General features: G+C 49.5%; 1 protein-coding gene across 2 annotated transcripts in view; it reads left to right on the forward strand.

Moving 5' to 3' along the window:
• Positions 1–16,630, forward strand: part of Stk24 (serine/threonine kinase 24) — a 100,167-nt gene that overhangs the window by 41,843 nt on the left and 41,694 nt on the right. Inside the window, exons 1-2 of one of the 2 annotated variants that reach the window (XM_026399781.2) lie at positions 3,616–3,703; positions 5,812–6,042. In XM_026399781.2, coding sequence (XP_026255566.1) covers positions 3,626–3,703; positions 5,812–6,042 — 309 coding nt within the window. In that variant the 5' untranslated portion in view covers positions 3,616–3,625. Of the gene's footprint in view, positions 1–3,615; positions 3,704–5,811; positions 6,043–16,630 lie in introns of those variants that run through there. The other variant, XM_026399789.2, reaches the window with a different exon arrangement.

Here is a 16,630-nt window from a genome sequence, read left to right on the forward strand (position 1 = left end):
GCCACTCTCTCCAGTGTTGGGTGGTTCTGTGCTGAGGCCGAGGGCCTGGATCTGGTGCTGGTGACCCGCCCTCACCCTGATGTGGAGAGGTGACAGTCGTCTTGCTGGTTTTCCATCAATGTGGGTGACCAGGCCATCCCAGGCTTGTTTCGCGCTGGCCACCTGGAGCAGCGTTGTACCGTCCTACAGTGCGGAGCTTGTAGACTGCTGACTCTCGGGCCCTCGGGCCTGGCCCTTCAGGTGCTCGTGGTCCTTGGCCAGGTGTGTGTTTCCACAGGTGACCTGAGGACAGTGAGGGCCTTCTCGGAGCCCAGCCCTGTGCCTGGGCCTTTTGAGCTGGGTGTGCCTCTTCTCTGTGCTTTGGTCAGTTATTAAAGTCCTGACCTCCACATAGTTCAGTAAGTGCCTTGGTTTTCCTAGATCTTTAATTAAAGATTGGCAAGAGTAAATCTGAATATGAGGAAGGTAGAGAATTTAGCTGACTGAAATAGAGACAGATGGCCTGGTTTTGTCACGAGGAGGAGGGTGGGGAAAGAGGTAAGAACACAAAGCAGGAGAGGCGGGTCCTTTCCAGGGTTCCTCCTGGCCTGGCAACCCCCCCCCCCCCCAAGGCAGGAAGTGGGGCTGGCTCTTTAAAGGACAGCGAGGTTCTTGTGACTAGACAAAGGACGAGTGTCGCCATCAGTTTTCTCTTGCCGTCTGGGATGCCACACACCGTGTCGGTAGTGGACATTTCTCAGTCCCGGATCTGGGAAGTCCAAGAGCTTGGCTTGGCCTCTGTGAGGGTCCCTCGTGTTGGGGCCAGGCGGGCCTTGGTCCTCGCGGCCTCTGGTCGGTGGGGACAGCATTCTTTTTGTTATGGTCTCTTTCTCCCAGACTCGTCCTTAGAGGAGGCGAGGAAGGCCTGCAGCTCGGGCGGTCGTGGGGCCACAGGGCCCCTCCATGCCCTCCTTCGCCTCCAGCAGCCCCTCCTGGCCTCTCTTGAGGGGTGCCCCCGGTGCAGCAGTGGGGTGCTGCGTACCCCGTCTTGTTCTAGGAGAGGTGAGTTCTGGAGGGGTTGGGGGTAGGAGGTGGGGGCACCTTATCTGAAGCCGTGACCAGTGCTCAGGAAGTTCCCGAGGTGGCTGGCAGGATGGCATTTCTTCTGCCAAGGAGATCTCCACTGCAGCACAATCTCAAGGAAGGTTCCCTTTTGAACAGGCCTTCCTCCTGGTGCGAGCGTGTGTGAGGGGTTAGTGTTTCTTGGCATTGCTCGGGTTCTTATCCTTTGGCTGGGTTTTACTCTCTGGGGTTCTTATCCTGTGGCTGGGGTCGCCTGTGGAGCAGCATGGCTGGGCATCTCTCCATTGGACAGGAACAGGCCTCTCTGCATGTTGACAGGGTGTTCTGAGAGGGCCCCTTCGGACTTCACCTTGGAAACAGTACAATGTCATAGGAGATCGTGAGGCCAGCCCAGGTCCTGGGATGGGAAACACTCTGTCCCACAGGGAGCAACAAAGTAGCATAGGGCGACTGACCACAGGGGACGGTTACCTGTTGGCACCATTAGGGTAGCAGTCTGCTGCTTGCCTTCTGCTTCTCTCAGGCTGCAAGGCTTGCTCTCCCCTGCCATTTCCTCCTCTGTCCCACACAGCAGCAGGCCCAGGGCTGGGGTCGGGTGGGGCAGCTAGTGAAGAGCCTTCATCTCAGCTGTCATGAGCGAGAGGGAGGAGGGTCTGCAAACAGGGCAGGAGCCGGAGCCGGAGCCTGTGCCGGAAATGGTCATGGTTCCCATGGCTCCGAAGGGGAGGCAGGAGGCTTCTGGCATCCCTCTGTTTCTGGTTGAGGAACAGACCAACCCACACCTGGTGACTTCTTGCTTCTCCTGATTCTGTGGGTCGCTGGGCAGTCCTGGCCTTTCCTGGGTGCTCTGCCGCCAGCTGGTGGCCCTGTTGAGGCTGGATGGCCTAGGGGGGCCTTCTGCAGGAGCTGGGGCCTCAAAGGAGTCCAGGAAGTGACTGATTGGTCTCCCCACTGGCTGGGAGGTGTGCCAGTCACCTCACAGGCAGGGTGGGATTCCTTGGGAATTGGAGGGGCTTGGGGAATTCCTCCACTTCCCCTGCCCCTCTCTTTTTCTTGGTTTGAGGGTGGGGCAGCAGGAGAGGAACTGACCTAAAACATACTGTGGCAGCCACCTGTCCGCCCGCCTTGCTTCTCCCCGGTTCTTTTTTTTTTTTTTTAATTCTTTTTTTTTTTTTTTTAAGAGAGAGAGAGAGAGAGAGAGAGGGAGAGAGAGAATTTTTAACATTTTATTTCTTAGTGTTCGGCGGACACAACATCTTTGTTGGTATGTGGTGCTGAGGATCGAACCCGGGCCGCACGCATGCCAGGCGAGCGCGCTACCACTTGAGCCACATCCCCAGCCCGCTTCTCCCCGGTTCTGAGTGTTGGTTCTGCGTGTGTGGTCCCAGACCAGCAGCAGCAGCAGTGTCACCTGGGAACTCTAAGTTCCAGATTGACTTAATGGGAAATTCAGCCTGTGGCTCAACCACCTTCTCAGTGAGTCTGACGCGCTGAGGTGTGAGGACCTGCTCTTAGGAATGAGGGTGGTGGCTGGCTGCCTTCTGACTTAGGGCCTCGGGCCCTTGCCACCTCTGTGTTGTCAGAAGAAATGCTGCCCCCAGCCTCCCTTCAGGCCCTCCGTCTCTCTGAGTGAGAGTCTTCTTTGTGATGTCTGACCTAGGTCCTGTTTGTGTCTGTGTATGTCTGCACAAAATCCACATTTAAAAAGTAACTTTACCACTCAGGGTCAAGGAGCACCAGTGTCCTGCTGCTCCTGGTTCCCAGGCTCCTGGGACACCCCCCCCCCCCCCCCCGTGCAGTCTAGCAGCGGAGGAATACAGGGTGACGTCCAGTTGAGCAGGGGAGGTGACAGATTCCGACAGTAAGTGCTGAGGAAGATGATACCTCGCAAGCCGTGGGTCCTAAGGCCCAGGCTCTGAAGGCTGGGCAGGAGCTGGTGCAGGGAAACCTGTCCTGGGCACAGGAAGCCAGTGCAGGGCTTCCCTGACGGTGGCTGTTCCTCGGGATCTTTTGGAGTGCTCCCCAGGTGGATTTTGTGCATCCCCACCCCACAGCCTTGTGAATAGTAGGTGTCCCCGACGGTCTCGATCAGCCCCACACCCTGACCCTCACCCTGACCCTCTCGGCCTGCTCCAGGAACAGGAGCAGAGCACAAACAGGAGGCCTGGGGTGGAGCTGGGTCTGTCCTGAGTTGGGCTGGCCTCGACGGGTCGGTATGGAAAGATCTTCTGGAACCCGGAGGTAGGAGGGTCGGAAGGAGAGCTGAGAGCAGGGTTCTAGATGCCAAGGGACTGGAAAGTTACAAGGAGGAGGGGTAGTTGGCGGGCTCAAGTGCAGGGCACTGCGTCACTGGTGACCAGAGGCAGCTGAGCCAGGCTGCGGGGGGTGGGGGGCAGGTGTGGATGCCTGTCAGACCTTCCGAGGAGGAGCTGTGTCAAGGCGGAGGCTGCCGGGCGCTCTTGTTTGGAAATGGGAGAAGCCTGAGCGTGCTGCCCTGGGCGGGGAGCCAGTGGAGGGGGTGGGTGGAAGAGGCTGTTGAAGTAGAGTCCTGGAGCAGAGAAGGATGGATTCCAAAGCCCAGCTTTTAGGATTGGCCTTGAAGAAAAGGAGGGCCACCCCACCTCGTCCTGGAGGGAAGGAGGTAAGGGAGACGGTGTGAAGGTGGATGTGGTAGCTGCTGGGAGTGGCCAGCAGCCACTCGCCTCTGTCCCGTTAATTTGAAGAGGAGATGCCCCATCCTAACCACTGGGGCTGTGCAGGAGGGCGGAGGCCGGGCTCAAGGCACCATGCAGGGGAGGAGGGTGCCAGGTGCCCACCCGGGATTCTCTGGCCACCTTTGGGGATGTTCCCTGCTCCCCAAAGTGACTTTGAGGGGTGTTCACCTGGAGTACCTGACAGGTTTGAAAGTATATTTTAGGGCTGCCCACGGCTTCAGAAATAATGCCCACTCTGGTGAATCGATGGTCCTGGGCTCTGGCTGCTGTCAGACCCTGGCAGATGCAGGGCACTTGGGCTGTTTCCGAAGCCTGGAATACAAGTTCAGGCTCCCGCGTGGTCAGGTCTCCACCACTGAGAACAGCAGGTGCTCAGGAAGCACACTGGGGCTCCGTGGGAGCCAGCCGTGGCCACGTGTGCAGTGCTTTGGTGGAAGCCCCGGGGGCGGGAGCCTCAGCTGCCCCATGACTGTGTGTTGCTTTCAATGAGCCGAGGCGTCTGCGCTGGCCTCTGGTCCCTGTGGTGCTGGTGTTTGTTAGGCTGTGGCTCCATAGGACGTCCCCTTCCAGTTTTAAGTGTCACTGTCTCTCTTTCATGTGTCCTTCCTTCCTGGCCAGTGGTTTTGAGCTTTCTCACTGTGGGTGCACAGTCTCCGTGGGCCAGGCTCTGCCCCTCTGTGAGAAGGAGGCCGCCCGTGACTTGGTGCCTGGTTTTGTTTCCTGGGCGGGGAGGCTCCCACATTAGGCCACAGGCTGACCTGCTCCCATGGCTCCCTTGGGCAGTGCTTGCTGGGACCTCTGAGTGTTTCTTCCCCCAGCAGGTGAGGGGTGGGCGCCTGACAAGACTCACTCCACTCTCTGGTTGTCACCGCCGTGTCCTGTGCCTGGGACCTGCTTTGGCCCTGCTTTTCTCTTATTCTCTTTACTTCCTTTTCAGTCCTCTCCTGCTCCTCTCTGACCCTTTTCCATCCTATTCCAGTGTCTTTGAAGGCTCCATGGACCTTCGAGGGTTGTCTGCGCGTCCCCTTTCTCCTGCATGCAGGGTTGTTCTAAGGGAGAATGTGTCCCTAGGGCTGCTGGCTTGAGCCCTTTGATGCCCAGGGAGGTTCCTGGCTGGGGCTTGTCACTGGGGTGGGGCTGGGCAGTTGCTTCTGAGGTGTGCAGCGGCTCTGTGCACCTGGCTCTGCTTGCTAAATGTTAGTATCCCCCCCCTTCCCCAGTTTTGTGACAAATAGCCCCTCACATCACTTCTGCACATGCCGTGGGGGGTGACAGGTTACTGCCCCCATAGAGAACTCAGCTGTTCACACATCTCTGTGCAGGGGGGACCGCTAGGGTGGGTGCCTGACCATTCATGATGGAAGAACTTTTAGGAACTATTTCAAGGACACAGCACTTATGTGACAGAACAGTGCAGGCTGCTTATTGTTTTCTGGGATTCGGTTGGATTGTTGCTGTAGGTGGAGGCAGCAGTTGTCAATGAGGGTGCAAAGGACGGTGGACACTGGGCTTTGCACCAGTCCCCCATAGGTGGACTGTCTGCCCCCCATCCCCATCCCTTGCCTGATGTAGTAGATACCTGTGTTTTAATAAACACCCACTTGGATTTAGGTAATTTTGGGGATAGGGTGGAATTTTTGTTTAGACAAGAGTGTGCTGTTGGGATTGAACCCAGGACCTTATGCCTGCTAGGCAAGTGCTCCATCACTGAGCTGCATCCCCAGGCCAAGACAGGTTTTTCAATAAACTGTATGTCCATTCTAGCACGTTCACAGAATCATTTAGGCTTTTAATTCCACTTTTCTTCTTTAATTGGGTAATTATTCTTGTTGCACCTTTACCACGTTTATCAGTCTAGTATACCTATGTAGGTGAGAGCCAGGAATCTTAGGTCCTGACCCTGAAGAACTTGTGTTCCCAACCAGTCTGATCCTTGACACAGAAAACAGACTATGGACTGAAGTATTATAAAGAAAGAAATGATCATGGCACTGTGAAGTATAAAGGTTTTCCTTCTTTTTCTTTTCTCCTGCAGAACCTAAAAGCTGACCCAGAAGAGCTTTTTACGAAACTGGAGAAAATTGGAAAGGGCTCTTTTGGTGAGGTGTTCAAAGGCATTGACAATCGGACTCAGAAAGTGGTTGCCATAAAAATCATTGATCTGGAAGAAGCTGAAGATGAGATAGAGGACATTCAACAAGAAATCACAGTGCTGAGTCAGTGTGACAGTCCCTATGTAACCAAATATTATGGATCCTACTTGAAGGTAAGGCTTAAAAATAGTGCCATTTTCCATCTTGCAGCACTTGGCTGAGCGGGGACAGGAAGGACTGCTGCAGCACAGCAGGCTTGCTCAGGAAGGAGGGTGACGTGACCTTTGCAATCAGAGCAAGCTGACTTTGATGGTCTATCATTTTAAATGTCGCCTATAGAAATTTATTTTTGGCAAGAAGTGTTTGATGTTGACATTCTCTTAGAAACAACAGAGAGTATTTCTGGGTGGGGCTTTGGCATCAAAACTGTCTCTCAATATCACAGTAACTGTTAATCACCTAATTTTAGGATGATTTATGAGCAATAATAAAAACTCATGCCAGCCTAAGAATCAATCTCTTAATGTTTTCCATCATAACTGCAATTTAATTTAATGCTGTTTTTAAAGACTGTGGCTGAGAATTGTTAATTTTGATAGCTAGTTTATCTACGCTTTGCAGAATACGAAACTGTAAGTTACAACAACAGAGCACTACAAACTATCCTTGGCCTTTATGCTATTCCTAGAATTGTATTAAAATGGTTTTCTGATCTTGATGGAACCGGTTCACTCTGTTAGATGTTGCAGGGTCATCTTCTCCCCTGAGAAGTTCTAAGACTGTTCTTGTGTTTTGGGTTCCTAGAAGTGTTCATTTCATGAGCTACAGATGTGTAGTATCTTTTAAACTGAGTTTTGGAAATCAATTCTGAAATAATCCTCATGGAAATCAAAACATGGTAGGTGGAAATGACGATTTCCCGAGGAAAGCAGCACTACACCTGGATGGTTAAGATTGGGTCTGTCCTCTCCTGTGAGTTTATCTATCTGCTTAATAAACCTGCTCTGATGTAAAAAAGGGATAATATAGGTTTTGATTTTGTGGAAATGTGAATAAGAAGGTATTAGTTGAAGGTTGGAAATTCTGAGAACCATTGATTTACCAAAATGAATATTTAAAGGAAATCAAAATTGAGTGGTAATACTATTTTCCATTCTGTAAATGGTAGCAATATGGCATGGCTAGCTCAAATGTAGCATTTTGAATTGGGAGTGAGTTTTGGAGTCAAATGTCACCAGGCTTGAATCTTGTCATCATTTACTTTGGTGTGTGGCCTTGAGCGAAAAAAAAAAAAATGTTTTTAAAGCTTCTTTGCTTCCTGATTTGTAAAATGGAAAATACCCATGGTTGCAGGGCCAGGGATGTGGTTCATTGGTAGAATGCTTAAAATCCTGGGTTTAGTCCCAGCACTGCAAAACCCCAAAACAAACAAGAACCCATTATTGTAAAAATTAAATGGAAAATAAGAATGTGGAAGTACCTTCAGTCAGCTTTCCATGGCTGTGACCAAAATACCTGACAAGAGCCACTTGAGAGGAGGACAGTTTATTTTGGCTCCCATTTTCAGAGATTTAGTCCATGGCCAGCAGACTCCTGGTCTGGGCCCAAGGTGAGCAGAACGTGATGGGAGGGTGTAGCAGAGGAGAAAGGAGAAGGGGCCACAGGTGGATGTACCCTTTCAGAGCACGCCCCTGCTGGCCCACCTCCTTCTGCTTACAGTCGCCACCTGTCAGTCACCAAACTAGGATGGACTGATTGGGTCACGGCTCACAATCCGACCATTTCACCTCTGAATATTCCTGCATTAACACAGGAGCTTTTGGGGGACTCCTCCTATCCAAACATGACAAGTAGGTACTTAATCTTAATTTCCTTCCTTAATTGGTTGGATTTGTTGAGACCTCCTCTTTTAAATTGCCTTGTAGTGAAGGTAAATTACCTTCAGTGAAAGTATCCAGTGAGGTCAAACCAAGAAAACCGGACCAGTGAGAGCTGAGGAAGGAGGCCAGTGCCCAGAGTGAGTGTTGCGTGCTGGTGCCCCAGCGTGACACTCACCAGGCAGCCGGGAGACACCGCAAGCCTTCTCGTGACCAGGAGGAGAGCACACTTCCACAGGGGAGTGCCAAGGTTGAATGGATATTAGATTTCTAAGAAGAACAAGCTCAGCGTGGAGTCTGTGCTGTGCTGCTTCGTGTGCTGTCAGGTTCCTGCAGCAGTGGTGGTCAGCAGATTCCCAGTTGGCGTTGATGGTTTGTGCTGTTGTATGGTAGAGCCTCAGCGTGTCAGGGATTTAGCTCAGCTGCTGTGTAACTGGAAATTAGGGCTCAGTGGCTACGCATGTCTTCAGCCTCAGCTCTGTAGTAGGATTTTACTAATTGTGGGGGTAGATGGCTTTACAGTGGCTCTGACTACACATACCTAGAGTCCTGTCCAGTCTGTCTGGTTCTTGCCTGAATCACTGATTCTGGACCATCAAAAGCAACCTGACCTTGGTTCAGGGTTGTCCAGTGAATTTTATTTAGTTGACATAAGGCCAACTGCTGTCATAAACTCCTTAAGTTTATAATAACTCAGGTGTGAATTTATCTCTTGCTCACAGGTTGCCCTGGTCTGGGGGCTCTTTCCCTCCAAACACTGATCCAAGACCTCCAGTTTCTTCCTCTGTCTTGCACATTGGCTGTGCTTGGCCATCTTAAGTCAGTGGAGGCTCATGGGTAGGAGAGGCTATGTGCTCAGGCCTGGCCCAGAGCATGCCGTTTCTGTCCATGTTGCCCTGGCCAGAACACCCCTGACCACATCTAACATGGGAGGCTGGGAATGTCATTGAATTGCATGTTTAGTGGGTAGAGAAATGGGCTCAGTGCACATGGCTGGTCTTTCCCATGACATGAACTTTAAAGGAAGTGGAATAACTCATGGGATGGTTTCTCTACTGTCTCTCTTCAGGTCAGACAAAAAATTTGTGTAATTTTATATTGTATTTTAAAATTTTACCAGGCTGATTGTCCTTTAGGAAATAGTACCATGAATAACATCTCCACCATTGTGGAAGGTTGCCTTCCATTTCGTAAATCATGTTAAAGCCCATTGTCATTTTATTTAAAACATGAACTGCTGTTCATAAACAGCATTCACGTCACAGTCAGCCAGGACAGGAACCCAGATTTGTAATCCTATCTGCCCATTCTTACATAATAGAATTCCATGGACTCCCTGGCCCACAAGAGGACCCTGTGACGGCCAGACTACTCTCGCGTTACCTTGGTAGCTTACGACGTTAGTGTGGTCCTGACTGGCAGGCAAGAGGAGGATGACGGTGACTTGTTGGACCAGGTTGGCATTGCTTGTGCTGCGTGTGGTCCCCATTGCCCTTTGAAAGCTGGTACTGTTCAGAGCTCAAGTTCTTCATTCTTTACGAGGTGACTGGAGAGGCGTCTTAGGATCTCACCCCATGTCCAGGGACTTTTACATAGCAGGACTGGACAAAGGAGAGGATGAATACCAGCAGCTGGCGTCCTCATTGCTGGGTCAGCATTCAAAGGTTTCATGGTTATTATTTGGCTTCATTCTTCTAGACCAGCAAAAAAGGTGAAAAAGAGTAAGTGGTCAGAATGTCCTGAATCTTACTGCCGACCAGGAGGTAGGTTCATTTTGACGTGTAGCCATGATCAAATCTTAGATCACTTTGTGGCATGTTGTTGCCCAAGATTAAAAACAAAACAAGGGCCGGGTGTGTTGGTGCATACCTGTAGTGGCTCAGGAGACTGAGGCAGGAGGATCAAGATTTGAAAGCCAGCCTCAGCAAAAGCAAGGCGCTAACCAACTCAGTGAAGCCCTGTCTCTAAATAAAATACAAAATAGGGCCGGGGATGTGGTTCAGAGGTCGAGTGTCCCTGAGTTCAAAGCAAGGCACTAACCAACTCAGTGAAGCCCTGTCTCTAAATAAAATACAAAATAGGACCGGGGATGTGGCTCAGAGGTCGAGTGTCCCTGAGTTCAATTCCCGGTAAACCAAACCAAACAAAAAACAAGTATGACAGCCAGGGAGAGAGGGACAGTGATGTAATATTGAAAATTCTTGTTTATGTTGTTGGATGTGAGGACTGGAAAGGTCTTGAAGATTATCACGCACCCTTCACTTCATTCATTGTAGCCTAAGTGTTTAATGTTTGGAAAGTCAAACAGTCGGAATGTTAACTAGAAGTCTCCATCTCTCAACTGTTGTTCCACAAAAACACCATCCACAAGATCAAAATGAAAATGTCTGTTGGCGCGTGGGGTGTGCAGGACAAGAGAGGGAGTGTTGAGGGTATGTTTTTAGTGAGGACTTAAGATGGGGACAGTACTGTGAGGTGGGCGCAGTGTGGGATTCCACACCTCTTCTGCCCACAGTGGACTCTCTAGGCATTTTGTCGGGGGGATCGCCAGCCTACCAGACCCTCCATCAGGTTCACGGATGGTCACAGCCAGGGTTTTCGTCTTGGAGCATCCCCTACCATGGGCCACTGACTTGCTAAGGGATCAAATGCAGGTAAATACACTGATCTTATGGGATTGCTGTAGTTTGAGTCATGTTTGTAAAGTGCCTTGAATGCAATTAATTTTTAGTAAATGATAATTTTTTCTTCTTTTAATTTTTGGTACTGGGATTGAACTCGGGAACACTCGACCACTGGGCCATTTATATTTATTTAGAGGCAGGGTCTCACTGAGTTGCTTGGTGCCTTGCCATTGCTGAGGCTGGCTTTGAACTTGCGATCCTTCTGCCTCAACTTCGGAGCTGCTAGGATTATAGGTGTGCTGGGGTTATAGGCGTGCACCACTGCGCCTGGCTATGTTTTTTTAATTAATATGAGAAAAGTTATCCAAATAACTCAGCTCCTCAGTCTGAAACTGATTGTCAGCATGCTGAACATGGGGCTTTCTTATGCTCTTTTAAAATGTTACTTAGGTCGCAGACATCAAGCCAGATTGAAGCAAATCAGGTGTGAGGCCCAATAAAAAAGAGTATAAATGGCTTTTCAAATCTTTATTTGCCATAGTTTTTATTTTTTAATTCTTTTTTGTATTTATGAACTTTGGAGTAATTGTCTAATAGTGGATTCAGATCCCTGGTTTATGTGTAATTTTCATCAGTTCAGAGATTGTCAGGATCATTTTACCCAAAAAAATTCACTAGAAGGCTATTAAGGGAAAGTCCCTCAATGAATTTTAGAAAATAAAATCATTCTGCTAAAGTGTTGGTGACATGGGCACATTATAGAAAATAGCACACTTTTAGAGTAATTTTCAAAGCTGTAGTTTTTAGACTTCTAGTTTCCTTTGGGGAAGGGAGGGGGGAGAAAAACAGTAGTGCCTGATGAAATCAAAAAACAATCATATTGCTCTCGGGGAACGAAGTGAAAGGAGGCCCGGTTCACGAATGGAAATGGGAAAAGACACCGTGTGGAGGGCTGGCGTCTCCATGATTCCCAGCAGCCTCCCCTGACTTCCAGGCCATCCTAGGTGGACAGTAGGGTATGATCAGCCTACTGTACTTGTCTCCAGGGGACACCCCTCCTGTGGTTTTCTGCCCTGAAGGTTGTGTTACAATTCCATGATCTTTTTGTATCTCAGCGGAACCTTCAGCCTGGCCACTGTGCCAACAGGCATAGTTCTTTAGGACAAGTTAAACCGGATCTCCACTTATGCTTTTCTTCCAGCTGTTTCTTGAAAACCATGCTCCTGACACCTTTGGTTTCAGGCATATTTAGGAATACCAATGGGTTATTTGCTTCCGAATGTCTGTCTTCAGGTTCATGCCCTTGAAGTGCAAAATATCCTACACCTCAGAAATTCTTACCAAACCAGGATACCTTTTAAATTTGTGTCTATTTTCCTTCCAAAGATAGAATTCCAGCAGTGTTTTCAGTTAGGTGGAGAAAATAAGATACTACTTTAATATTTTAGTACTTAAGGGAGAGGATTTGTAGCTTTTTGGAACCAGAGTCAACAAACCATCTTCAAAGGGCCAGGGAATAAAGTCTCGACCCTCCCACATGGAGAGGTCCTTGTCTTGTTGGAGGACATTCTGTGCCTATCGTGGTCTACATTTGGGAAAATGTGGACCATCTAAATGTGCCCTGTAGCTCTTTGTCCCCCGCCCCCCAGGTGCCCCACCCCCTGAAGACCCTTGTGGCAGAGTCTGCAGAGGATCTTGGTGTCCAGTGCTGTTGGCATCTAGTGGGTGGAGGCCAGGGTGTTTCTGCACATCCTGTAGTGCACAGGTTACCCAGCACAGTGTCAGCAGCACCCTGCTGAGAAAGCTCTGCCCTGTGATCCTGGCTCACAGAATGGGTGTGCCAGGGATGGTGTTCCTCCAGCTGACATTTGGGAGACTTGGACAGGTGATCTCAGAGACCTTGGTCTGCCCACCTGATTTTCCTTGCCAGACCACATGTGGGCTTTGAGCAACATGGCTGATATGTCCCAGAAACTCAGGACAGGGTGTGCACTGCTCGCACGCTAGGCTGCGACACTGCAGTCTCATGCAGCACTTGGCTGATGGTGTCTGAGAGAGGCTTCGCTGGGTTTCTTCTGTTCCGACGGAAGGCAGGGTCAAAGGTAGACCATGTGATGGACTGAAGGGGTCAGTATTACATGGCCATCTGTACCCAGGACTCCCTGGGACCTCCCCTGGCCAGGGGTTCATCTTGAGCAGCTTGTAGTGGACAGCAGTGATCTGGTGGGTGCCACCCACTGCTCACAGACGGGCGGGCTCATGACAGGCTGCATTTCTCCCTGGGACACTGTGCTCCAACTGGAAATTCACCTTCACCTGGAGGTTCTCACTTGCTCGCTGGTGTTTGGATTTTTTTTTTCTAGCAAATGGATATGGTGACCCTGGTCAGAAGTGGTTATTGAGTCTTCATCTTGATGTCGTGTGTTAGAAAAGTTAATGAGCGAGAATTCGGGGGAGCTGCTGGTCCCTTTCTGTTATTTATCTGCTTACTTACTTTATGGGAGTGCTGCACGGCTGGAGTGTGGTTCTCAAGGCGTGTGAATGAACCCTGGTGTGACCCTGGTAGTCTCTGACCTGCAGCCACTCGGCAGGCAGTTTTGTTCTGTTAAATGGATTGTTGGCCGTTGCGTTTCTTTCCCTCTTTCCATCTATGGACCTTTGAGGGAGGATAGTGGAGTTTTTCAGATTTTACACTTTGTGGCACCGCAGCCATCGATCTAGACAAGACCTTTCTCTGTCTCAACATCTGTGTGTCTTTAGTGGATAGGACATTGTTTTGTGTACTGTGTCCAGGTTTATTTTTCCCTCCTGCAGAATTATTTTCAGTGTTTACACACAGCAAGTCCCACCTTTTTGGATATATCTTCTCCGTGTTTTAGCATACATATAGCTCCTTCTAGGCTACATTATTACACCAGGGCACAGAACAAGAATTCCTGAACCATCGACCCCTGGCAATAAGTGGTCTTTCCTTCACTTTTGGATTTCCATAATGCCATAAGTGGAACGTGACAGCCCACAGTATTTTGTTGGTTTCTTTTTTTTTTTTTTTAAGTTAGCGTAGTGCCTGTGGGAACTGTCCTTGTTCATGTGGGTGTTGATTGTTTTTTTTTTTTTAATTTTTGAATGGCACACAATTGGATGGATATGCATATTCATCTTTTAAGAACATTTGAGTTGTTTTCAAACATGTTTGCTGTAAACATTCACAGTCTGTTTTGTATGAACACGAATCTTTTGTTTCTCCAGGATGGTAGATACCTAGAAGTAGGATTACTGAGTCATAGGGTCAGCGTCCCTGTACTACCATGTGTGATTGCTCAGGAGAGACTGTCCCATCAGCAGGCACATTTTGTGTGTGTGTGTGTGTGTGTGTGTGTGTGTTTCCCTCACTCCCCCCCCCTTTTCCACTTAAAACAAGAAAAAAAGCTTTATTGACTTTAATTCATACACCATGCAGTTTGCCCACCTGTGCAGCTCCCTGGTTTCTAGTATGTGCACATGACGGGCAGGCACCACCACAGCTGATTTGGAACCTGTGTTGAAGCAGAGCATCGTGGGGAGCATGTGGAGGAGCAGAGTGGCTCACCCCACTTGCCCCCATGGAGAAGATGCAGAGAGGGAGGAGAGGCCAGGGTTCACTATTCCCTCCTATTCCCTGGTGACATGTCTTCCTCCCGTTAGTCCCTACCTCTTGAAGGTTCCAGGGGTGCCATCAGCTGGGAACCAAGCCTCTAACACCTGAGCCTTTGGGGGATGCTAAAGACCCAAACCACGGCACTGAAGAACACGCCATTGTACACATACACCCTACCTTGTTATCCTGGGTCAGTTGATGGATGGCTGGTTGTTTCTACTTCTGGCAGTTTCTAAGTGTGTCTGTGGATGTTGTATTTCTCTTGGAGTGGAAGGTTGGGTCACACAGGAATTCTGGTTGGCCTTTCAAGAAACTTTTTCTTGTGGTTTAGTTTTGTTTTGGGGGAACTGTTGAGATTTTTCCCAAGCAGCTACACCGTCGTACATTCTCACAGTACTAAAGCAAGTTTCTAGTTTCTCCTGACCTGTTCTTTATTTTTAAAACAACAGCTATTCAGTAGAACCACACTTTTCAATCAATTGGATGGATTGATTTTTATTTTTTATTTTTGGTCCTCGGGATTGAGTGCTTTACCATTGTGCTACATTTCCAGTCTTTTTAATTTTATTTTTTGAGTCAAGGTCTTGCTAAGCTGTTGTGGTTGGCCATGAACTTGGATCTGGAGCCTCTGGGATTCTAGGTGTGTGCCTCGGGCTCATGGGTTTTGGTAAGCATTTCCCCTGTGGTTAATAGTGTTGGGCTTGGTTTGTCTACTTTTTGCTTAAATTGATATACACTTCCTAATTTCCCCCAGTCTCTTAGATACCGCGTTTGCCTGCTTCCTTGTGTTTCTGCTGTGGGTAAGGGGGAGCAGCTGTGGGCATTCTCAGACTTGGCGACTTGTTGGTTTCTGGGTTCAGGGTTCACGTCTTGGGGAAGCTTTCTTGTGGGTGAATGTCTTCTAGTGTTTGAGAGCACATTCCAGCTACTCCATCTTGGTCTCCGAGGCCCCGGGCATCTCCTCTGCCACCACACTTTTCACTTTGAGGTGCACTCAGCTGTTGTCCTGTCTGACATTTCTTCTCTCGGGTCTCTTTCCACTACTCCCCTGCCGCAGTCTGGCTGGGCACGAATCAAGAGCCACTCAAGCAGGAACAAACTATTTCCGAACTCCACCAGCACACTCCACACACGCCCCCCCCCCCCAACCTCTCCCCAAGCACCCACGTGGCTCCTCTGGGCACACACCACACCAACCGGAAATCCCTCCTCCGGACCCTCCCCAACCAACCCTCCAGGAATCCCTGCGAGAACTCAGCAAAGCAGCGGGCTAGAGCCGCCCCATTGCCCAACAGTAAAGGTCAAATATACAATACAATCAATCCAGCGGCACAGCCGTTATATATAGCTTAACTCAAATCATCATCTCAATGGTTCGCTGGCATTACCTTTCAAACATTCCCTCTGGCAAATGCCAGGCGGGCGTCCTACCAACTGGGCCCTGGCTCTCAACACTCCCCTGTGGCTTATTCCCCCTCAGAGAGGACATTTCAGATACTAAGTCATAGCTTCACTATTTTACAGCTGGAGGAAGGCAGGCATTGGTGGACAGGGGCACTCTTTTGTCAGGGGCACCTTGTGGGTCCTGCCCTTGGTGGTTCACCTATCCACTTGCCCCTGGCTGTCTGCTCTTGGACAGTTCTCTCTGGGGGGATCTGTCCTCTTAATTCTCAGCACCACTTGGCATGTGGCTGATGTGGTCCCGCCAAAGCTTGAGCACATTAGCAGTGGACCTGCTGGCTGTTGGTCCAGGGTCACCATTTCACACTTGCCTGCTGTGCAGTGATATTGGGTAACATCTGGAACCATGTTATTTGACCTAGTGTTGAGTTTTTAATTATGGCCACCATTGGGTAGTTGAGCCAGAGAAATCTTGCCTGATGTGCCTTTGGTTTTATTCTATTTTCAGTGTGCATGTGATGTTCCCCTTTGTACTTGGACGTGTTAAATGCGTGATGTGCATTTGTGCCAGTAGCTGGGGCCTACTTTGCCCTATCTCCAGGAGGCTAGGCAATGTCCACAAGTCTTTCTCCCAGGAATGTGTTCCGGAAGTCGGTTCCCTCCCTGCCAGTGAGGCAGCTGCTTCAGCTGCTAGACCTGTGTCACACGAGCTCTGCAGAGTGGCCTGTTTCTCCCTCCCCAGGCTTACATCCAGGCTCTGCCTTGAACCTCGTCTGGACTCGTGGTTCTTCACCTTTCTTGTTGGCACTGCTTTGTTCTCACTGGATGGTTTTGTGGTCACCTAGAGAATTGCGGGCAGTGACACCTGGGAAGCCTGCTTTCCAGGGCTACACCCTTCCTGACCACTTGTGCTGGCTCCTTCTGGCTCTCACCCTCGGGTGCACCCTTACTGATGCCTTTTTCTTACAGTTGGGACCGCTCGGGCTCTGGAGGGTTCACTGATGTGGCTGTAAGGATGACTGGTTTAGATTTATGCCTTTTTGAAAACCTGTCAGATAATGGTTTTGTTGGTATGTTGGAGAGTTTTGATGATTCTTTAGAGAAGTAAATTAATTTTTAAGTGGCTTTTTCTTAATCTTTCCTGGTTGATTGGATATCTTAAGAATTCTTGAATTAAACTTTTAAAACACACGTCCTCAGAACACTGTGTCCTTCCCACCTC

Source organism: Urocitellus parryii, chromosome 2 (assembly GCF_045843805.1).
Source record: "Urocitellus parryii isolate mUroPar1 chromosome 2, mUroPar1.hap1, whole genome shotgun sequence".
Lineage (NCBI taxonomy): Eukaryota > Metazoa > Chordata > Mammalia > Rodentia > Sciuridae > Urocitellus > Urocitellus parryii.